The sequence below is a fragment of the Pelophylax lessonae genome (assembly GCF_965119305.1).
Source record: "Pelophylax lessonae genome assembly, chromosome: 12".
In the NCBI taxonomy this organism is placed as follows: Eukaryota; Metazoa; Chordata; class Amphibia; order Anura; family Ranidae; genus Pelophylax; species Pelophylax lessonae.
The window spans coordinates 96,312,089-96,336,945 of record NC_138779.1 but is presented as its reverse complement, the minus strand read 5'-3'; the positions used below and the strand labels follow the sequence as shown (position 1 = coordinate 96,336,945).

Sequence of the window (24,857 nt, the reverse complement as noted above, 5' to 3'; positions counted from 1 at the left end):
ATTTCCGGTGTTCTATCAGATTTCTCTACCCCGTCAGATTTTCCAACCTAAGTCATTTCAGGTGTTCTATCAGATTTCCCAACCCCATCAGATTTTACAACCTTAGTCATTTCCGGTGTTCTATTAGATTTCCCTACTTATGTAATTTCTGTCATTTCCGGTGTTGTATCAGATTTCCATACCCCATCAGATTTCCCTACCTACGTCATTTACGGTGTTCTATCAGGTGTTCTACACATGTCATTTCCGGTGTTCTATTAGATTTCCCTACTTATGTAATTTCTGTCATTTCCGGTGTTTTATCAGATTTCCCTACCCCATCAGATTTCCCTACCTACGTCATTTACGGTGTTCTATCAGATTTCCTTACCCCATCAGAATTTCCAACCTACGTAATTTCCGGTGTTCTATCAGATTTCCTTGCCCCATCAGAATTTCCAACCTACGTCATTTCTGGTGTTCTATCAGATTTCTCTACCCCGTCAGATTTTCCAACCCAAGTCATTTCCGGTGTTCTATCAGATTTCCCAACCCCATCAGATTTTCCAACCTATGTCATTTCCGTAATTTCCGGTGTTCTATTAGATTTCCCTACCTATGTAATTTCTGTCATTTCCGGTGTTTTATCGGATTTCCCTACCCCATCAGATTTCCCAACCTACGTCATTTCCGGTGTTCTATCAGATTTCCCTACCCCATCAGAATTTCCAACCTACGTCATTTCCGTTGTTCTATCAGGTGTTCTACCTATGTCATTTCCTTTATTTCCGCTGTTCTATTAGATTTCCCTACCTATGTAATTTCTGTCAATTCTGGTGTTCTATCAGATATCCCTACCCCATCAGATTTCCCAACCTACGTAATTTCCGGTGTTCTATCAGATTTCCTTGCCCCATCAGAATTTCCAACCTACGTCATTTCTGGTGTTCTATCAGATTTCTCTACCCCGTCAGATTTTCCAACCTAAGTCATTTCCGGTGTTCTATCAGATTTCTCTACCCCGTCAGATTTTCCAACCTTCTTCATTTCCGGTGTTCTATCAGATTTCCCAACCCCATCAGATTTTCCAACCCATGTCATGTCCGTAATTTCCGGTGTTCTATTAGATTTCCCTACCTATGTAATTTCTGTCATTTCCGGTGTTTTATCAGATTTCCCTACCCCATCAGATTTCCCAACCTATTTCATTTCCGGTGTTCTATCAGATTTCCTTACCCCATCAGAATTTCCAAACTACGTCATTTCTGGTGTTCTATCAGATTTCCCAACCCCATCAGATTTTCCAACCTTCGTCATTTCCGGTGTTCTATCAGATTTCCCTACCCCATCAGAATTTCCAACCTACGTCATTTCCGTTGTTCTATCAGGTGTTCTACCTATGTCATTTCCTTTATTTCCGCTGTTCTATTAGATTTCCCTACCTATGTAATTTCTGTCAATCCTGGTGTTCTATCAGATATCCCTACCCCATCAGATTTCCCAACCTACGTCATTTCCGGTGTTCTATTAGATTTCCCTACCTATGTAATTTCCGTAATTTCCGGTGTTCTATTAGATTTCCCTACCTATGTAATTTCTGTCATTTCCGGTGTTTTATCCGATTTCCCTACCCCATCAGATTTCCCAACCTACGTCATTTCCGGAGTTCTATCAGATTTCCTTACCCCATCAGAATTTCCAACCTGCGTCATTTCTGGTGTTCTATCAGATTTCTCTACCCCGTCAGATTTTCCAACCTAAGTCATTTCCGGTGTTCTATCAGATTTCCCAACCCCATCAGATTTTCCAACCTATGTCATTTTCGTAATTTCCGGTGTTGTATTAGATTTCCCTACTTATGTCATTTCTGTCATTTCCGGTGTTTTATCAGATTTCCCTACCCCATCAGATTTCCCAACCTACGTCATTTCCGGTGTTCTATCAGGTGTTCTACCCATGTAATTTCCGTAATTTCCGGTGTTCTATTAGATTTCCCTACCTATGTAATTTCTGTCATTTCCGGTGTTTTATCAGATTTCCCTACCCCATCAGATTTCCCAACCTACGTCATTTCCGGTGTTCTATCAGATTTCCCTACCCCATCAGAATTTCCAACCTACTTCATTTCTGGTGTTCTATTAGATTTCCCAACCCCATCAGATTTTCCAACCTACGTCATTTCTGGTGTTCTATCAGATTTCTCTACCCCGTCAGATTTTCCAACCTAAGTCATTTCCGGTGTTCTATCAGATTTCTCTACCCCGTCAGATTTTCCAACCTTCGTCATTTCCGGTGTTCTATCAGATTTCCCAACCCCATCAGATTTTCCAACCTCTGTCATTTTCGTAATTTCCGGTGTTCTATTAGATTTCCCTACTTATGTAATTTCTGTCATTTCCGGTGTTGTATCAGATTTCCATACCCCATCAGATTTCCCTACCTACGTCATTTACGGTGTTCTATCAGGTGTTCTACACATGTCATTTCCGTAATTTCCGGTGTTCTATTAGATTTCCCTACCTATGTAATTTCTGTCATTTCCGGTGTTCTATCTGATTTCCCAACCCCATCAGATTTTCCAACCTTCGTCATTTCTGGTGTTCTATCAGATTTCCCAACCTACGTCATTTCCGGTGTTCTATCATATTTCCCTACCCCATCAGAATTTCCAACCTACGTCATTTCCGTTTTTCTATCAGGTGTTCTACCTATGTCATTTCCTTTATTTCCGCTGTTCTATTAGATTTTCCTACCTATGTAATTTCTGTCAATCCTGGTGTTCTATCAGATATCCCTACCCCATCAGATTTCCCCACCTACGTCATTTCCGGTGTTCTATTAGATTTCCCTACCTATGTAATTTCCGGTGTTCTATTCGATTTCCCTACCTATGTAATTTCTGTCATTTCCGGTGTTCTTTCAGATTTATTCGATTTCCCTACCTATGTAATTTCTGTCATTTCCGGTGTTTTATCCGATTTCCCTACCCCATCAGATTTCCCAACCTACTTCATTTCCGGTGTTCTATCAGATTTCCTTACCCCATCAGAATTTCCAACCTACGTCATTTCTGGTGTTCTATCAGATTTCCCTACCCTATCAGATTAACCAACCTACGTCATTTCCGGTGTTCTATCAAATTTCTCTACCCCGTCAGATTTTCCAACCTAAGTCATTTCCGGTGTTCTATCAGATTTCCCAACCCCATCAGATTTTCCAACCTATGTCATTTTCGTAATTTCCGGTGTTCTATTAGATTTCCCTACTTATGTAATTTCTGTCATTTCCGGTGTTCTATCAGATTTCCCAACCCCATCAGATTTTCCAACCTTCGTCATTTCCGGTGTTCTATCAGATTTCCCTACCCCATCAGATTAACCAACCTACGTCATTTCCGGTGTTCTATCATATTTCCCTACCCCATCAGAATTTCCACATTCTGTGCTAATGGCTGTTTCTGGGGAACAGAGTTCCACATTTTCACTGCTCTGACAGTAATTTAACGGTAAACTTAAATTTTTTTACCGGGCCCTACTTTGCATAAAATTGTTCCTTTCCACACAAATGTACTGCAAATTTGACTGGAGTGGCTGTGAACATTTTGCTAGTAAATACAGTATATACTGTAGTTTAGGGTTTCTCAACCATTGTGCCGCGGCAAAATGACCCCAACTTAGGCAGCTGGCTGCTCAATAATCACTGCTGGCCAGTTGGTTGTTAAAGCTGTGTCGGTCTGCTGTCTAAACCTCACTTCCCGCTGCTATGGGCACTCGGGAAGCTGTGCGGGCCTCCCGGCCGCGTCTTGCCGACTGATGACGTAATTGGTTGCTATGGGCAGGTCGGGCGTACAAGCAAGGGCTTGCTGGGATGTTCAAACCGCGAGAGGCTGGATGCCGTGCTTTTCCCTAGGGGAGGCAAAGCTGAACGTGAAGAGGGGAGAAAAACCGGGGTGGATACTCTTCAGTGGTTGCATTTGAGCTCCTCTGAGCTCTGTGAGGTACAGGATTTTTAACCTTTGAATGGTGATTGCTTTGCTTATACTAATATATATATATATATATATATATATATAAAGAGATGTATGTTGGTTTTAATTACTGTATTAAATTACTGATATTGGTAACTATACGTTTTTTTATATTGTATTCCGTTTGCACATTTTTTTTTTTATTGTATTCTGCTTGCACATCTACTGCGGTTTGGCCGCAGCAGAGGTGTAGTTCATGTGTGTTACCTGCGGTTTCCCATAGACTTCTATTATGTCCCTCATTTTTGGTGTGCTTTCAAAAAATGCAACAAGAATGTAGGACAAAATAGATGTTTATGAGAAACCACAGGTAATGCATATGAAAACAACGTGTATCCTGTACTACACCCGCTCTGCAGCCAAACTGCAGTGAATCACTGTGAAAGTGCCCTAATTGTAACAAGTTATGTAGGTTTTTTTTTTCCCCACTTCAAGACTGCAATACGTATATATATATGTTGCAGCTTTTAAATGGTTTAACAGGGTTATGGCTGAAGTTTTTCAGCCATAACCTCTGTATTGTTTTTTACAGCTGGCAGCTAGCTTTCTCATGAAAGCATTCCAATTGGCTCATGAGCCAATGGAACGCTTTCAGAAGCGGCAGCAGGGGATGTCCCCCCTTCCCACCTGCTCACCCAACAAACAATCCAATGGTGCAGCCAGCTAGTCCCCGAGGCAATGAAAGAGTTGATCCTCTTTGATCCCCTCTATGACCTTGCCGGAGCGACGTCATGACATCACTTCCAGTCCAAGCTGGAAGGAGTAAACAATTTGTTTTTTTAAAGCAAAAGATCAAAAATGTATTTTTTTTTTGGTTTTTTGCTTTCAAAAGGTAAAGGAGAGTTTTGGGGTCTTTTTGACCCCCGATCTCTCCATAAAGAGGACCTGTCATCCCTATTTCTATTACAAATATGTTTACATTCATTGTAAAAGGAATAAAAATGATAAAAAAATGTATAAAATTAAAAAGGGACAGTGAAAAAAAAAAAGTAAAATAAATAAGACAAAAAAAAATGTAATGCACTCCCCTATTCCTCAGTGCTCCCACACAGAAGCAAATGGATATGCAAGTTCGACATTTTTGGTTGGTGTGCCTCAAGATTCTGTCAGATTTTAAAGGGTGCCTTGGTTGAAAAAGGTTGAAAAACACTGCTGTAGATAGCATGTATTATTTTTTTTGAACTGTGCCCAAAAAAATATAAAACGCTGTATAGCCAACCGTCACCCTCTGTTACAAATTGATTTATATGCAACAAAAGCAACAGTGCCACCTGCAGGCTGTAAGCATACATACCTAAAAGAAAATTCTAATAATTCCAAAGCTTTCTTTCCATGGTTTTAAATTAATTTAGGAAAAGGTTAGACTTTCTGGTATTAAAGGAGGATATAGAATAAAAAATAAAAGAAAAGAGCATTGTAACATTTTCCACTCTGGAGAATATAGGATGACTTGCAAAAATGATGTATTGTTCTCTGTAACACTAGCCAATTCAGGCTGGGAGGCTCAGGTGAATCAGCAGAAATAGAATGTATTCATTAGTGTGTGCGCACTGCGCAGTGACAGGAGCCACACAGTATAAAAGTCCCCACACTGTTTGGGAAGTCACATTCTGAAAGTGTTCTTGCTTCAACAGTGATTGAACGGAACCTTCTCTGGCACTAAAAGCTCACTTCTATTCTTCAATTTTCTTTAAGAATACCTCTGCAGCAAGATGAACTCTCAACTGCGCCAGAACTACAGCCATGACTGCGAAGCCGCTGTTAACCGCATGGTCAACCTGAAGATGTATGCATCTTATACCTACCTGTCCCTGGTAAGTCTATATAACCTTTAAAGGAATATGGATTTTATTTATGGTAAACGGTTATACATACATTTTTGAGATATGGAAACACAAAAATGTTATGTTTCCTAAAAAAAATCAACATGAAAACCAAGCATTTTTACCTACTGTAATACTAGCCATATACTGTCAGTTTTTAGGCAATTTGGACCCATTGATTTCAATCTTAAAAACAATCAAACTGTTCAAGGTAACTTACTGCCTACACTTTAGATCATTTCATGGCGTTGATACGAACTGTTGATGGAAGGTTGCATTCATCAGATTATTTTTATTGCTATGGCTGTTTGAGTGTGGTTTAAAATTGCCTGAAAGTGATCACATGAATGACCTGTATCCGATTTGCCATAGTCAGGCAGACATCTCCTCAAGAATGACAACAGAAAGATTTCTGCCTGACCCTGAAAAATAATAAAAATGAAATGTAATGTGACCCTATATATAACAACTTACCAGTAATTTATATCCTGTAAGAAAACAATGCTGTCAATTTATAAGAAATCCCTTTTCATCCATAAGGCCCCTTTCACACGATCGGACCGATCAGGTCCGCCTGAAAAACGACCTGATCGAGCCACCCATTCTCCTCTATGGAGAGGTGGATGTCAGCCGAACATTCGGATGGTGATACGTTCGCCATCTGTCCAGCGGGTCGGATCGGATGAAAATGGACATAGAGGAGAGCAGGACTCTGACAGGTCTGTCTTTGCACAGTGAGAATAGATGGACCTGTTACCCACCTGCTCAGCAGGGATCAACAGAGTGATCCCCACTGAGCTAGCGGAATCCACCAAGCGGATCTGCCCAGTGAGAAAGGGGGCTTTAGGCAGGACAGAGCAGGATTAAGTTATATTTTTAAATGATAGATTGAATAGATTACAAATGTAAACTTTCAAGACAGCTAATGTATACTCTGTAGACAAGAGGAATGTTGTCAGTGTAGCGCTTAGCACCAAAGTAGCCACTTGGTGTTTCGGGCCCTCTGTTCTTGAGCCCACGACTCTGCGAACAGCTCTGTATTCTCAGACAAACCTGGTTGGGCTGAGGATATGGATGCAGACACCTGTGCATATAAACAGCCCCAAAACACAGCAACACATATACACCAGAAAGTGAGACAGACCTGTTTATAGAATATAACAGCAGTTAACAGTCAAACAGTAATATCGTAGTGATTAAGAGATGTTTAGCAAACTGCAATTTGATCACCACTGGGTTTTTTTTTATTCCAAAAAATACCTATTTAAAAATATGTATATATATTTTCTACTTTCTGTTATAAAACATATCCAATGAAATCAAATTTCCTCATGAATTTAGGCCAAAATGTATTTATCCAATAAAATCTAATTTCTTCATAAATTTAGGCCAAAATGTGTTCTGCTACATGTCTGGTAAAAACCAAACTGAATTTTTAGGGACACTATACTATTGAGGACACTTGTTTAGTTCTGATTGTGATAAAAAAAAAACGATCCATACATACACTATACTAGTAAAGGCTGTGATCAGCAACCTCTAGTGTGACTGTGATAGTGTGGCGGGCAGTCTGCCACTGACACCGGCTAACTGACTCTGAGGCCGCGAGTGACACTAATACAGTGATAACACTGTACACTATCTCTGTACTAATGACTAGGCAGGGTGACAGGGCAATCAAAGGGTTAACTTTGGAGGGAAATCAATTAAATGTGCCTAGCAAGTGTATATGTGCTGCTTGTATTCACACAGAATCTGTCTGGTTTCTCTCCCTGAACAAAAAGAGATCAGGGAGGAAGAAAACGGCCAGATCCTGTGTTTTCTGTTTATAAATACACAGAGGTCTGTGCTGTGATTGGCCACAGCTCAACAGCAGGTATACAGCCATATTTATTGGCTGTATCCTACTGACAGACTTTTGCTGTGGCCAGTCACAGCACAGGTTAGCAGGGGGCACGCACACTTGTGCCCGAAACCCAGAACTATGTTGCAATGCACAAGTATGTTTCCCAGCCTGCAGCTGACGCCTGCCAGCAGTAAATATACTTTGAATGGGGCGCAAGTGGTTAACCTAAAAAGGGTGACCTAGCTAAGGGGTCAGAGAGTACCTCCAAACATTTACCTCAGCAACAGTCAGCAGTCCACGTGTACTCAGCCTGCAGCTGGGCAGCTCGTTGGGGCCCAAAACCTTGCGTTGTAGCACTCTAGGTAGTGTGGGCCGAAACCAGAAAGCAACTGAAGAAATGTAAAAAAAAAAAAAAAAAAAAGTTTAAAACAAGTAACAATATATATATATATATATATAGTGTATATTATATAAATATAATATACCTTCCTATCTATTTACTAAGGATAGCAGCATAAGGAATAAAAATAGATCATGTTGATTTAGCTCTGCTTTAGAAATTCTCTTGTTCAGCCGTGCACCATGCATCCCTGAACTAGAGGAACCACTAGGATCCCCCATCCACACTAAACAGCGTGTCAGTTACTGCTTTCTGACAGCCAACCCCAACAGCTATCAGAATATCCTAACAGTGCCTGTCTGTATCAGATTGAATGCAGCTGCTATTCATCTGACAATTTTCTGCCTGGCTCCTTGATCAAAAATCTTTTTAAAAAAATCAACTTTTGTCAAACCAGGGCCACCTTTGAAACAAATTTTGATCCGTGCATGGCCAGGTTTGGTCAGTAGAATGTTATCCCCTACTCCTGATTCCATTATAGGCAGCCTGGCAAAGAAGAAACTGCCTAAAAGCTTAGCAGGTATACTGTAGGTGTCTACATTCTGCTACCTCTGCATCAAAAATAGCTTTGGCACGCAGAAAGCTTACTGAGATTTCTGGGGCTCACTGAAATATGTCAAAACCACAAGCTCTGATATTTTGGTTAAAAATTATTTTTTTAAATAAAAAATTATATTTAGGGAGAATGGGATGTATAATGGAGATATTTGACAATCTTGACTCTTTGATTTTAAGGCATATTATTTTGATCGTGACGATGTGGCACTACATCATGTGTCTGAGTTCTTCAAGGAATTGAGCCACGAGGAGCGAGAGCACGCTGAGAAGTTCCTTAAGTGCCAGAACATGCGTGGGGGACGTGCTCTTCTTCAGGAGATCAAGGTGAGGTGAAACAGAATGCTGAGGATCACAATAAAGTGATTAATATACCATATCTCCTTTCAAGTACAAGTGATTTACTTATTTATTGACCTACGCTGTATATCAACATCTCAAATTTGTATTATTATTAAAACCCAATGTTTGGTTAAAATTTTCAACTTGGTCAAAATGGCTGTCAAGGTTTTATTGCGGTCTATGATTCTAGTAGAAATGATCCCTTATATAGTGCCTTAAAAAAGTATTCATACCTTACCCTACAACCAAAAATGTAAATGCATTTGTAGCACCCTCCTAGTCAGGTGCTAGGTTGAGAGTATAATTTTGGCTCTGTCAGAGGAGCAGCAGGCAAAATCTATATTGTTCTCTGCTTAACAGAGAGCAGGATCTGCGAGTTAGGTCTGCTTGGTGTGCTCAGTGTGTGATTCATCTGGTCTTAGGGAGTGTCCCCAGCTGATCCAATGGGGAGGCACATAGGATGCTGGAGGAAACCTAACCAATGACACACAGGCTTTTGATACTGCCCCAGGGACTGGCATGGACAGTTAATCTTGGTGCATTATGGGGCAGGGTATAAAAAGCCATGGGCACATGAGGTCTTTTGGCGGGAAGCAAAGTCCCAGAAGGAGGGTGGTGGCTGCCTCCTCTTCTGTCGCAGTTGGTGATGGCCACAGGCAATCGGCCTGGTGAGCCATAGGAGCGAGGCTGAATCCAGAGGTCCAGGAGAGCTGACTGGAGGAGTTGGGGCACTGCGAGACTCTGGAAAAACAGTATCGTGAGTACAGAGGATCTTGCCCAAGGGTTTGTCCGGGAAGGGGACCACTCCGGAGTGTAGAGTCAGTGGAGTGGTGTCAGCTAAAACAGAGAAAGGGGGTACTGGGGGAGTACCCTGAAGATAAACGCAAATAGGAACACTTACCTCATCTTCATTCAAGTGGCAGGATAAAGTAGCGGACTTGCCGCATTCTCAAGTTAGAAGTCCTCAGCATTGTGAATAGTTAACAGTTGGAGTATCCCATTCAGCCCTTTTCCTATCCCAATATAAATAAAACAACAAAAACAACATCCCTAGACTGATCATTGACTAAGCCAAGAACTTAAAGTATTAATATTTCTGCAAGCAGCTGCTATGGGTAACCCAGGGGAATCCAAAAGTGGCATTCTTCAACAAGGGCAGTGCTACACATTTTATTGGGATTTTATGTGATAGACCAACACAAAGTGGCACATAATTGTAAAGTGGAAGGAAAATGATAAATGGTTTTCAACACCAGAAATTAAGGGAATGAGTATCACTGTGACAAGAGGACAAAGCCAAAGAGAACTGTCAGAGGCTCTAACCTTCCTCCTCCTGGTGATAACCTGTTACAGAGGGAAATGAGGTGACATCTCCCCAATGTTAACAGCAAAAACTGAAAGACTGACAACTCTTCCTGATTCTATCCAAAATGAAATAAAAGGTTTGGCCGGATATTCGTATTGATATAACATTCTAATGGTCCTTGTGATATTGTATTCCTCAGAAACCTGACCAGGACACTTGGGGAAGCACCCTGGAGGCCATGCAGACAGCTCTGAATCTGGAGAAGAATGTTAATCAGGCTCTACTGGAATTGCATAATGTGGCAACTGATAGAAAAGATCCCCATGTAAGTAAAAATAACAATTTCAAGCAACATCAGGTAGTGGTTATATGGAAACCTATTTTGAAATTAGTCTGTTCTGTAGACAGTAGGCAGGATTTCTTATTCTAAATTCTTATCTAAGATAAAAAGAGGCAGACAACTGTACTTGTGGAAAATAATTGGCTGCGGCCGTTTATTATTGGTTTTAAAACGTTTAATAAATATAGGATAAAAACATACAACACTTGGCTGCATAAATAAAAAACTCGGATAAAATCATCACTTCCAAATATATAGTAAAAACTGTCCCCCTTTGCTAAAAGCAAAGGTGACCCACCACATAAAAACAGCCACGGCAAGGGAGGGGGGGGGGGGGTTGGGGAACTCCACTGGTCGAGTCTTCTGAGGCGAATGAGCCCCTCTGAGGCGATCCCCTCTTTATATAGGGTCCCCAGAGGGCTCTAGAAACTTCCACAGCTGATCTCTCTTCCTACAGGTGCTCTGACCCCTGCAAAGCTATGGGACCACCCACAACAGCTGTTTCCCTCAGGATAACCTATTCTTCCCTCCCCCTTTTTCCCTGAGGAAAAAAGGAGGGAAAATAATGATTAACCTAAATCTAAACTCCTTTCCCGCCACTCTCCCATGAGGAAAAGGGGGCTATACAGCCTTCCCTTTTCCTCTCATTCTGCTCCAGTAGCAGCCAGTACTTAAAGCAGAGTTCCTCCCAAAATGAAACTTCTGCTTTAAGGCCTCCTGACCCCCTGACATGCCACATTTGGCATGTCATTTTTTTTTGGGGGGGGGGGGGTTAAGCGGGTACCTAGATTTGACAGGTACCCTCTTCCACTTCCTAGTTCTCCTCTCCCCCTCCCTCCCTGAATTCTTCTGGGACACATCACAGGTCCCAGAAGATTGCACATTCACCTAAAACGCGCAGCGCAACTCGCGCATGTGCAGCGCACACCCCGCTGTGAAGCCACAAGCTGTCACAGCCGGGTGCCCACACTAGACATGCCGGCGCCGTGGGGAGAAGAGGGAGGAAAACGAGGCTCCCGCCGGCCGCATCGCTGGACCGTGGGACCGGTGAGTGTCAGTTCATTAAAAGTCAGCAGCCAAACTTTTTGGAGCTGCTGACTTATAATAAACACAAAAATGGGTGGAACTCCGCTTTAAGTGATAATTTGTTTTCCAGTGTTATCATAGTGAAAGAAAATCTCTTTTGATTGAGTTATGAAAGACAAACACCACAGAAAGTTTGTTATAGAATCCATTCAGCACAGTATGGGTGATGGGAAGTTATCTGAGAACAAATTCCCATACTAATGCCTCGTTTCCACTGAGTGGTACGGTACGGTTCGGTTCAGTACGGCACGGTTCGGAACGGTACACCTTGCGTTTCCACTGCCAATAGTACCCTTTCATGATAGGCGTGGTGTAGCAGGAAAGCTGTGATAGACGATTCTCTGTCAACCAATCAAAGTTCTGCAGAGTGTAGCTCCACCCTGTTGGTACGGTACTAATGTGCTTGGTACCCCAACGAAAGGGTCCCAAAAAAGTGGTACGGTACGGTTCGGAATTAGGGTACCATTCACAATGGAAACGGCATAAATAGCGTACCATACCGAACCGAACCAGAAAAGCTCAGTGGAAATGAGCCATAAGTGTTCTCCTACTCTTCCACTTTCCTGAATGACCAAGCTAGAACATCTACAATATCTGACCATAGTGAACACAAGGTCCAACTTGTGGTTATAGAGGGAATTCCCCAGAAAATGATATAATGGTAATGGTAATTTTATTGTTTGGTATTGTGTCTTGTTCCTTTCATTATTGTGATTTGTAGACCGGGCCGGATTAAGAGCATCATGGGCTTGGTGCTGAGGATTTTGAAGGGCCTTAAGGGCCGTGCCTTGGCATGCACCCAGAGGAGGAAGGGTGCAGCCATGCATGCCTAATTCAACATGGGATGCTGTCTCTGAAGCCCATAAACACATCCATGCATCGGCAACTGTCCCTCCTTGTCCGGCCTTCGTGCTGTGTGGGGAGGTTCTGAGGGAGCTGCCTGGGGAAGCGAGCATAGAAGCCAGACTTCTGTGTTTACAAGTGACAGAAGAGCGGTAACAGTGAATATGGCCAACCCGGGGCCTATATTAAGGTAGAGGCCTGGAGCTGCAGCTCCAATAGCCCCTACGTTAATCTGGCCCTGTTTGTAGACTGTAGATTGTTGAATGAGACTGTATCCTAATAATTCCCCTAGGAATATATAATGTATTCTGAATTGGAATCTGAGTAATAGGCTCAGTATGTAAAAGAATAATCAACGTTTTACACATGCACTGATCCCCCCCTATCTAAAAGATTACAAAATACAGTGCTGGGAAGAAAATATAGCCTGCCACTTGTGAACTCCTTTTCTCCTATTAAAAGAACTAGTTGTCTGACTAGCATGTTTATTCTTTAGACACCGTACACACGGGATGAATATCGGGTGATATCCAATAGAAACCGACTGACATTCAGCCCAGGTGTACAGCAGCTGGTCTGACAGAAGCAAGCCAAATGTCCTGCTTCTGTAGAAAGGAGCATAACAAAAAAAGGTCTGCCGATCGGCATCCGATCAGCACTTTCAGCCAGTGAATGGTGAAGCAGTTATTTATTATTTTATTGTTTAATTATTTTTATTTTTTAGGAGCCCCATTGGGGGGCTTAGGGGAAATATCAGGGGGCTAATTAGACCCATGATGTCTCGCTTTTGAGACAAAGAAAGGGACTGGGGACAGAGATTTCCCAGTCCCTTTCTCTGTAGCCTCAGCTGCACTGGACAGTGAATGAATAGGAAGTGCTCTGCGCTGAGCAGCTTTCTGTTCATTCACAAACTGAAGCATCGGAAACACAGTTTACTATGATTCAGTTATGAATGAACATGGTGAGTGATTGGTATTGAAATAAGAAAAGGAACAGGAACAGTAGGGGAGGCGGGGATGGTATATACTGGTACAGATCCACTGTATTTTCCTCCTCCAGCCTCTGGATGCTGGCAGGACAGAGAGGAGAAAAAGATTATTTTTAGTGGCTATAGGAGGAAAATACAGATCAGATTCAGTAAAGGCCTTCCCTCTTGTCCAGGTTCCAGGAATTGGCAAGAAAGTATTATGGTCTACCCATCACCGGCCCATGATCGATGGGTTGCCGATCCCAGGATTAGGGTGTGCCCAGGAACACACGGCACACCCCCCTGCACACACATATGGTCCTCTCTACACTAGTCTTGTGCTCATTAGTGTGTTCTCCAAATATACCTTGGTGCATAGGTTAATCAGAGCGAGGGCTGAGTTCCTCAACACTAGAATGCTGTGCTCACTAGAGTGTTCTCCATATCCTCCTAGGTGCATAGGGCCATCACAGGGAGAGGGCTGAGCTTCTTTACACTAGAGCCCTGTGCTCACTAGAGTGTTCTCCATATCTTCCCATGTGCATAGGGCCATCACAGGGAGAGGGCTGAGCTTCTTTACACTAGAGCCCTGTGCTCACTAGAGTGTTCTCCATATCTTCCTATGTGCATAGGGCCATCACAGGGAGAGGGCTGAGCTTCTTTACACTAGAGCCCTGTGCTCACTAGAATGTTCTCCATATCCTCCTAGGTGCATAGGGCCATCACAGGGAGAGGGCTGAGCTTAGTGGCGTATTTAGGTTTTTTGCTGCCCTAGGCCTGACTAAACTTGTGCACCCCCTAATATAAATATGACCCACCCCTTCCTATAAAGGCCACACCCCTTCCTGCCCTGTCATCTGTAAACCACAGACCACAGTCTATCAGTGCAGCCTCATCAGTTCCCATAAGTTCAGCCTCATCAGTGCAGCCTCAACAGTGCCCATCAGTGCAGCATATCAGTGCTGCCTTATCAGTACAGCCTCATTAGTGCCCATCAGTGCAGTTTATCAGTACCCACCATTGCCCCCTCATCAGTGGTCATTAGAGTAGCATATTAGTGCCCATCAGTACAGCCTATTAGCGTCCATTAGTGCAGCATATGAGTGCCCATCAGTGCCTGGGGGCAGAGAAGAGTAGGCGGAGCATTTGGCTGCAATGCCACACCTATTAGCATTGGCGGCCGTCGGGCCAGTTGTATTAAGTGTGGTCGGCGGCCTACGGTCTGTCCGAATGTCCTGACCGGCCGGTATTATCATACTGGTAGGTAGCAGTGTGACCGCTTTATGCACTGTGACCGCTTTATGGGGGTACCAGACTGATTTGCCTCCTGGACCCTGCCCTCTGGCCCAATTCACCACGCAAGAGTGGCACTATACAAAAAGTGTAGCGCAAGCCGGCGGGGACCCTTTTTGTGCCGGGAGGAGGCTGTTTTTTTTCCTGCAGGGTGCAGCTTTTTGCTGCCCCCCTGCAAAGTGCCGCCCTAGGCCTGGGCCTTGTTGGCCTAGGCCAAGATAGAGCACTTGCTGAGCTTCTTTACACTAGAGCCCTGTGCTCACTAGTGTGCTCTCCATATATCCCTGGGCTTGAATGGGAGACAAATCTGCAGCATGTCTACCTTTCTCGCGGTGCAACAAAGCTGGGTGTCCATGTGCATAGAAATTAGTGAAACATCACTCTGTGACATTTCAATAGAGTTAGAGAAAAAAAGATAAAGAGTTAAATGGTTCCTTGCATTATAAAAACACGAGACTCTGCCCCCTGAAGCCCATACAGCATGGACACTAGCCAGCGTGGGGACATAGATTGTTTTCCTGTGCAGGTAATGTGAACAAGCCCTAAACCCTAGGCCATAAAAATACTTTTAAAAAGCCATTTCATTCTGACAATATTACAATAAGGGTTTTACATCCATATAGTTTAAAATGTCACTAACTAATTTTTGTTATCTTTCACCCCTAGCTTTGTGACCTCTTGGAGTCTGAGAATCTGAGGGAACATGTGAAACGCATGAAGAAGATTGGAGACCACATCACCAACCTGAAGCGGCTAGGTGTCCCCCAGAATGGCATGGGCGAATATCTGTTTGATAAGCATAGCCTGGAGGAGAGCAGCTAAGGTTGTCACTAAGTGGACACGACCAGAGTACAACACATCACAACAAATCTAGAAATATCACAAGAATAATATCACTAGCCTTGTGTCCTTCTGTGTGACATATAATATGTGTTGTGATTGCATTGGCAGCCCAGTTGAAATAAAATAGAGTCACATCTTGAATTATGTTTGTCATAGTATAATTTATTTATAAAAGGTGTATAATTGAAGCTGAACTTCAGGCAGGTATAAAACACACCAATGTATGCTGTTATATATGTATTAAAAATGCTAAATATACTGTTGAAAAGATAAACAAGACCTGCTTTTTTTCTGCCTAAGAAATAGTTTTCTGTCCACCCACTCCTGAGATTTACACATATAGTGGAGTAAGGATGGCAACCTTTTCTCCAAGGTCATTATGCAATATAGCTAGAGCACCTCCCTGCCCCCAGCCTGTGATTGGACAGTAAAGGCATATCAGCAGACTAATGGGGTTCTTTGTTCTCTTGTCAGCAGAAGGGCAGGAGGCCCAACTGATTGGTTTCTAGTGATGCCCCCCCCCCCCCTCCTCTCCCAGTGTGATTTCTGCTGTATACAGGATTACAAGAGGCTGATATTAAGTTAAATCCAGGAAATTGCAATAGTTGCATATAAAAAAACATATTGTAACAGGCTGGTGTTCATACATTATGTGGAGAAATTGCTGCGCTTAATGGGAGTACATACAATTAAGGATATAAACATAGATCAATCAATCAAGCTGCCAACACCTGATCCTGAATGAGAGAAACAGATCTAAAATAGCATATAAATAAAATGGTGTAGCGCTATGATATCTCGGAATGGATAACTCATAAGTCCATAAGTCCATAAATATATTAATATAAAAAGAAATAGATCATTCCAAAAAGAAAGATTCCACAGAATAAGTGCTTATTCCCCAATAGCATATATATGCGGATCTTCAACTATCAGAACCCAAGTGTAAGAAAGCAACCACCATGAGGGATAAATCAGCCTCTTACCGAAACGCTATGATCCTTATTACAGGGATCATAGATTGCAGAAAGCCAATAGTGGGTACACATCAAGGTGTAACGCTCCTTGCGTTTCTTATAAGGTGTGGATTTTCAGCTGCAGAAGTAGTTCCACGTCAGTAGTCATGTAGGAGATATGCTGAGATACCAATCCCAACCTCAATGACTCATCATGTATGGAAGGTCTTATTTCAGCAAGTAAATACACACAGTAATTAAGCTGGTTCCTAGTGTGACTTTATATACATGTGGTAAGACAATGATAAAGGTCTTAGGGATAGGTTTGAGTGGAAGTGGTAGGTGACAGACACTTGAGGTGAGACAGTGCAGATGGATGCAGGAAGGGTTAGCGATCATGTATGATAACAGATGACAGAGTAGCAGGTGCATACAGGAGAGATCAACCCAGTGCAGGAAATAGTAGCAGTAACCTCAAGAGCTAGCAATCTAGTTATGCAGATGTAAAAGACAGTCCTTGCTATGCAGAGCTAAATAGTGTAAGCCTAGTACAAGTCTATAGAGATTTCCCCTGTGGGGTACTTAGCACTAATAGCGATAGCCGAAGGATCGCTCAGGAGATGCAGATGATCCAGTAGCAGGATGCAGAGATCAGCGCAGCGAGGTTCGTCAGCGAGGAGAGCTTGCAAGCATGGAAGCTTCAAGCAAGATTAGTATCCAGGTACTGGTGTTTGAACGAACACATGTGAGTGAGAACCGACGCCCTAAATAGCCATCTAGTCCGGCGCTGGGTGATGACAGCTTCAGCCTTAAAGGGAAACACACCTATATGTGTTTCTTCTGTCTAGGTAGATGGAAATCACCCGGAATAAATGTGATAGGAGGCACTGAGAGTGCCAGAACCTTACACAAGGGAGATCTCTCAAATATCCTTTCACCGATCTATCCCGCATGTCCCTCAAGGATTATCCAATCATGTGAAGAAAAACAGCTCCCATAGCGTAATAATCTCACATAAGTTTATTAAGCATAAAAGGACAATTGGCAACTTACATTCGGCCGAGATCAGCAGAGTGTGTCATGTGGGATCTCCTGTAATGGGCATGGATCGGTTTCAAACCTGGAAAATGGCCGCCGTGTCCCCCGTCCGTAGCGGCGTGACGTGCCGCAAGCTCCTTCTACGCGTTTCGTTACACGTTCTGACGTCGTCAGGGGGTGTGGCTAAGTGGCAAGTGCTTTCGTTTTATAGGCTACGGAGCGGACAGGCGGGGCTCTGTGGTTGCAATCCGGATCCAGGAAGTAACTGTATCTGCATGTCAACCCCTGGAAGCGCATGCAATCCAACAGTTCAGGAAATGGACATATTTGCAGACCGAACAATACCTGGATCAATTCATAATAAGCGGTTCATCAAGGAACCAAAGGCCTTAATAGGCCACAAATTTTCAGGATAATTAGGGGAATATGAATTAATTTTTTTAATAGTTTTTTCTATTGGTTAACTAGATGAACTTGTGTCTTTTTGTTACCTAACTATGAAACTGCAGACTTTACTGACTAATAGGTGAGAATGTCTACCTTCACTACAGCCACCTAAAAAGGCTTAGTGCTGTAATAAGAGAAGTTGCAGCCCCAGGGTTCTTTAACCCTATGGAGCCTTTAGGGGTTTAGAATCCAGGGGGGAGGGCTTATGATTATGTGACCACCGTGACTGGCTGCCACGGTGATCACATGATCGAAAAGCTCCCGATCGCAAGCAGGGATCGGGAGCTTTCCATAAGCCACCGGTAACTGTGCCAGGAGAGCGCAGGACGCTCGCTCTCGGCACAGCTGTATTCGTACTAATTCTCGCAAATATGGGGCCACTCGGCAACAAGGCCAACCTGCATATTTGCGTGCAGCCAGTGCTAAGAGGTTAAGAGTCACCCAGGATGAATCTCCTTTTGCAGAGGACGCCTATAACTTGATTTCAAGCTACATGCGGACTTCCATGAAAAGCAGGGTATCCATAACATATACTGGAAGATTGGAATTCTGAAGTGTTCAGTAAAGATTACCTTTCTTTTGTAGCACCCTGTCTTAAACAGGAACTACTACCTAAATTTAGTTTTTGCTGGGTGGCATTCAGCCCATACTGATTTGCATAGTTTTTCTTCTGTTCTTTCACTAAGCTCAGTGGTGTTGTGATTTCTCAAGACTGCCAGTAGGTGTCACTGGTACCACTGGTAATAGTATGAGATTTCATAACAAGAATAAGTTATGAATATTTATAATTCCTTCAGCCAACCCAGTAGGCGGTTCGGGTGCATGCTGGGGGAGGATATAAATACTTGGAGCAGGCCTGCCAATCTTTCCCTTCCCCCTGGCTGAGGCCTGCGGAGGTGCTGCTGAATTGAACTATGCTTTTTAGCTAAATAGCCTGTGGGTCTCAACATGTGCTCTGGATGTGGAGATAGGCATGAAGTGGTCCTGGAACTGTCCTACCTGTCGATGGGGGGGGTACCAAGATCGAGACCCAGGAGCAGTGTTAATTTAATCGACAAAAATATTTTCATCAACTAAATTAACACAATTTTAGTCGAATAATGGGATTTTTGACTTACCGTAAAATCTATTTCTCTGATGTTCATTGATGGACACAGCTCTTGATCTTCCTAACCATTGGGTTATACTGCCCCCTACAGGAGTAGGACACTAGGCAGAAAAAAAAGTCTAGCTACACCTATGGGCAGTCCCAAGGGGTATACTCCCTCTCTTTGCCATAGGTACTCAGTTTTGTTACAAGCAGTGTCAGAAGAATTAAAACTCCACAGAGGGGACTTACGTCCCCACGCGTGTCATCACGGTCATGTGACTTCCTTAGGGGATCCCCTGAGGAAGTCACGCGACCGTGACAATATTCGTCAGGACGTCAGATGATAGGCTAATCCTGGAAGTGCGGCTGGCGGACTGTGCGGGCTACACAGACGCTGCAACACTGATATCATTGCTGTTTGCTGTCTACTGAAATGTAAGGTACTACATTTTTATCTTAATAAATGAAAAAAAAAATTACTACACTGTACAGTGTTCCTTGCTTGTGTCTTATCTATGACTGGAGTTTCCAGGATGTTTATCCATCTGGAATTTACCCCAGGACTGCCAGAATCTTCATTTTATGCTGTTGCCTTACAGCAGTAAAGTAAGGGTGTAGTACACCCAGAAGAGTGATTCAAATCCTCTGCTCTTACCACTTGGTGTTGGAGTTCACTCAATATTGGCACATCATTCACAAAGTGTTTATCATCACTCAAGCTTTATACACTTTATATATTGATGGACTCTTTTTATAGGACCACTTCCACTATATTTATTTATTTATTTATTCATCTAATCTATATGAATTGGATATGATGCACTGGTCACTTATATCCCCTAATGCACTAGGGTTTATGTTTAATATTCACTATTGTTTGGCGTCACATATACTTACACAGGATTTGTGTGACACTCTTGAATATTTGTTTATTTTTACTGCATTGGAATATTTATATTTTTATCTACTAGCACTTTTTGGAGTCACGTTTATTTCCACATTTCCACAGAGTCTGTGTGACACTCTTTGAATATTTGTTCATCTACTGCATTGGTATATTTTTATTTACTAGCGCCTCATCATTAGTTACACCTATCAGTGCCACCTACCAGTGTCTATTAGTGCCACCTATCAGTGCCCATCAGTGCCACCCATCAGTGCTGCCTATCAGTGCCACCTTTCAGTGCCCTTCACTGCTGCCTATCAGTGCCCATCAGTGCCACCTATCAGTGCAGCCTCATCAGTGCCTCCTGATCAGTACCCACCAATGCTGCCTCATCAGCGCCCATCAGTGCTGCCTTATTAGTGCAGCCTATCAGTGCCCATTAGTGCAGCCCCATGAGTGCACATCGATAAAGAAGAAAAATTACCTGTTTGGAAAATTTTATAACAAACAGCGGGTATAGGATTGTGTATATGGGATTGTATGGTTGGGTTTTAAATACTGTTTTTTTTTTGGTTGAACCGGATGGACTTGTGTCTTTTTTCAACCTGACTAACTATGTAACTTTGAAAAGAAAGAAGAAAAAAAATGTCTTTTAAAATTCACGGTCTTTTTTTGTTTGGCAAAAAAAAAACCCAGCAGTGATTAAATACCACCACAAGAAAGCTCTATTTGTGTGAATAAAATGGTAAAAATTGTATATGGGTACAGTGTAGCATGACCACGCAATTGTCATTCAAAGTGCGACAGTACTGGAAGCTGAAATATGGCCTGGTCAGAAAGGGGGTATATGTGCCCAGTAAGCAAGTGGTTAATAACATAAATTACCTTTTGCAAACTTATACATATTTTTAAAGTCTATCAAAATACTTTTTTTGTTTTGGATAAAGTAAAGTACTGAAACTAAAAGGCAAATCCAAAATTGTGAGTTGTTACCAAAACAGGAATGGACTCAAAGCTTTAAAAAAATGGTTTTAGATATACCATAACAAAGGTGGAATGATTTTTAAATAGTAAAAGATATCATGTAGAGAAAAACTAAAAATTAGTTATTGACTGTTGCTATTATTATTATTTTTGCTCTTGGTCATCAAAACTAATGGTGGGTTAAATACAGTATATGATATTTCCAGTTAGCATCAGTAACCCAGCACCATATACGTCCATGTTGTGGGCTTCAGTATAATTAGAGTAGTCTAAAATATAAGCAGCTTTTTCCTGTCTCTGAAGCATCACACGGACACATGGTAAGGCTTGTATGTATATTTACAAACTGGAAATAGCATCTGGCATGTTTCCTTACTGCTGCTTGCTGGCAGATTGCTTATTATGAGCATCAGTCTTGTATACAAATAACATTGTTGGCACATAGGTTATCTTGGTAAGTGACTGTTAAAGTGAACACGTGCTTTGCCCAAAGGGTGTCATTAAACCCACAAATCATTAAAAGCTGTCAGTAAACGGTGTATTACATGTACATGTTGTTCATACTCAGTCACTATGATATTTGTTATCTGTATTCCGCAAGAAACCTGGTTGATCCCGCTGGTCACATACCCTCCCTCCTAGTCTACCCCCCCCCCCCCCCGCAGCCTGAGAATGTGTAGATTAGCCATTGCCACATCTACTGAGCATGCTGCAGTTTCAGTTCCCTTCTAAGCTGTTCATCTCCTCCTTTTCGTTATCTGTGCAACATGACAATGGAGCCACACAGCTTGAGCTGGATAAATTACACTCCCCTCCCTCACTCGCCCACTAAACAGCTCAACACAATGGGATTGGGCTAATACATGTTAATTGATGGAGGCATCACCTCCCTGTAATTCTAAGTACACACAAGCCATAGACAACCACTGGAGGGGGGTGAAACAGGCTGTGATTAGCAAAACTTCCCCTTAGATAGCTCAAACCATGTTTTTGCACAAAAAATATAAAAGATTTGAGTTAAAATACATATTCGTATGATCATTTAAAACATTTGTTTGATATTATTTATGTATTTTCCTTTGTATTTTAAAGGCTGTTTTTTTTTTTTTTTTTTGAACATGTGACTGGCAGCAGAGGACAAGAAGCTCCTCCCCTGGGTGGTTACCGAAAGAGGGGCTGGGAAAGAGCTGGGGCACATGACAGCTGTACACTGATTAGGAAAAAGGTACTTAGTTTTTTTTTTTTTTTTTTTTTAATTTAAAATAATTACAGTGCCATTATCCACGTACAAAAGAGAAGGGATAATGTAAAATGAAACAGTGTGTGTTTAGTAATACTTAAATTAAACATTAAAAAAAAAAAACTAAAAATGCACTATTATTTATTGGCCCTACTATGGGTACAAATAACAAATAATATACACATATGTGATATCTCCACAAACATCAGGAGTAGGAGAATTTAGTTTGATGTTTTTTTGGTAGTGGGTCAAGGTAATGGCAAGAAATATACAGCTAAATTTTTAAAAAAAGATCACTATTTTGGGCCAGTTTTCCTTTGATTATAAGAAAAAATCAGAAGATCGTCTTTTTATTAACACACGTCAAAATTGCAAAACTGCGTTCAGGGGTTAGGATTTGTGTTACTTTCTCAATGAAGGGGTTAAAGTGGTTGTAAACCCTTAAATATACCCAGTGAAGTGATTGGCCTCAGGTGATACACAGAAAATAAACAAATCCTGCTGCACAAGTTGTAACTGTTTATCTACAGCAATCTTTCCCCTACATCCATTCAAATTTACACAGGATCTCACAGTTCTGAAAAGAAAGGAGCTAAAATTACACCCTTCAGAGCTCAGAGAGGAGAGCTTGGGGAGCTGATTGGAGGGAAGAGACACACCCCCTTCACACAGCTCACAGGAACAGAGCTGAGGCTGTCAATCTGCTGGAGCTCCCTCCTCGTCACCATTTTTCTCTTGGTGTCAGTAAAACTGATCAGAAATTACTCAGGCTTATAGCAGAGGAACGAGGCAGTGGACAGAAATGACAATAAGTGCTTTGGATTGAAATGAGTACACACTATACAGGGAAATGCTTTGTTTTTATTTCATGTCTGAGGTTTACAATCACTTTAAATGACAATACCAACTCTTGTTATACATACATTTGCAGCATCTTTATACTGTGCCATGTGTTATATGGTTTATAATAATATTTATAATGGATTCCTGTTTAGTACGGACTGACAGTGACACTGAGTGCTGTAAGGTTGTGACCATCTGAGGAAGTCAAGAAATAGAAATTCTATTTTAGCTGAAGCTAAATGTGCTGAATAGTGTTGAGCGAACACGGACTGTATTATTCGTGTTCGTACCGAATAATTGGATTTTTTGTACCCGAACACGGACACGGACACTTTACTGTATGTTCGGGTAAAAATCCGTGTTCGGTCGTTTTATTTCCGGGTTTTGCATGCTTTGGCGCTCTTTTCATGGCGGGCTTTCAACAGCCAATCAACAATCGTTTAACTGGTGTGCCTTAAGCCATCCCAGCCATGCCTGCAAATGTCTCAGTAGCTGTGATTGGCCGTCTGAAGCATGTGACCAAGTCTTTATAAGTTCGAGGCAGCCGCAGCGGCGTCATTATGCTGCTTAGATTCAGGGACAGAGCACACATCAACGTGCTGGCTGCTGATTAGGGAAAGATAGGCAGGAAAAAACCATTTGTGTCCGGATAGAATTGAGGGACAGGTCGGAGTGTTTAGGCAGGGCGAGTTGTAGGCATTTTAGGGATAGAGTCTGCTGAATTATATAGGGTCAGTGTCTTCTACAAACTACAATCGATATTGCTGTGTGGGGGGTGGGGTCTGCACTCAATCCTGATCTACGATCTCTTCTCAATCCTGTTAGGGACAGAGTCTGCTGAATTTTAGGGAAACTGTGTTCTACAAACTACAATCGATATTGCTGTGTGGTGTGGGATTGGAGATAGGCAGGTGTCAGTGATCCACATCCATTTTTCTGTGTGTGAGCTGCAGTGAACACAATCTTTTTGGGCTGCAGTGAACACAATCTTTTTGGGCTGCAGTGAACACAATCTTTTTGGGCTGCAGTGAACACAATCTTTTTGGGCTGCAGTGAACACAATCTTTTTGGGGTGCAGTGAACAAAATCTTTTTGGGGTGCAGTGAACACAATCCTTTTTGGTGTGCAGTGAACACAATCTTTGTGGGGTGCAGTGAACAAAATCCTTTGTGGGGTGCAGTGAACACAATCTTTTTGGGGTGCAGTGAACAAAATCCTTTTTGGGGTGCAGTGAACAACATCCTTTTTGGGGTGCAGTGAACAACATCCTTTTTGGGGTGCAGTGAACACAATCTTTTTGGGGTGCAGTGAACAAAATCCTTTGTGGGGTGCAGTGAACACAATCTTTTTGGGGTGCAGTGAACACAATCTTTTTGGGGTGGAGTGAACAACATCCTTTTTGGGGTGCAGTGAACAAAATCCTTTTTGGGGTGCAGTGAACAAAATCATTTTTGGGGTGCAGTGAACACAATCTTTTTGGGGTGCAGTGAACACAATCTTTGTGGGGTGCAGTGAACACAATCTTTTTGGGGTGGAGTGAACAACATCCTTTTTGGGGTGCAGTGAACAACATCCTTTTTGGGGTGCAGTGAACACAATCTTTTTGGGGTGCAGTGAACACAATCTTTGTGGGGTACAGTGAACAGAATCTTTGTGGGGTGCAGTGAACACAATCTTTGGGGGGTACAGTGAACACAATCTTTGTGAGGTGCAGTGAACACAA

At 42.3% G+C, this 24,857-nt stretch overlaps 1 protein-coding gene across 1 annotated transcript in view; it reads left to right on the top strand.

The window, feature by feature from the left end:
• The window catches only part of LOC309568200 (ferritin heavy chain B-like), a 74,075-nt gene extending 58,284 nt beyond the window's left edge, over positions 1-15,791 (top strand). Inside the window, exons 2-5 of the mRNA XM_082273835.1 lie at positions 5,702-5,820; positions 8,811-8,957; positions 10,478-10,603; positions 15,474-15,791. Coding sequence (XP_082129961.1) covers positions 5,719-5,820; positions 8,811-8,957; positions 10,478-10,603; positions 15,474-15,629 — 531 coding nt within the window. The 5' untranslated portion in view covers positions 5,702-5,718 and the 3' untranslated portion in view covers positions 15,630-15,791. The remainder of the gene's footprint in view (positions 1-5,701; positions 5,821-8,810; positions 8,958-10,477; positions 10,604-15,473) is intronic.
• Positions 15,792-24,857: the final 9,066 nt, after the last annotated feature.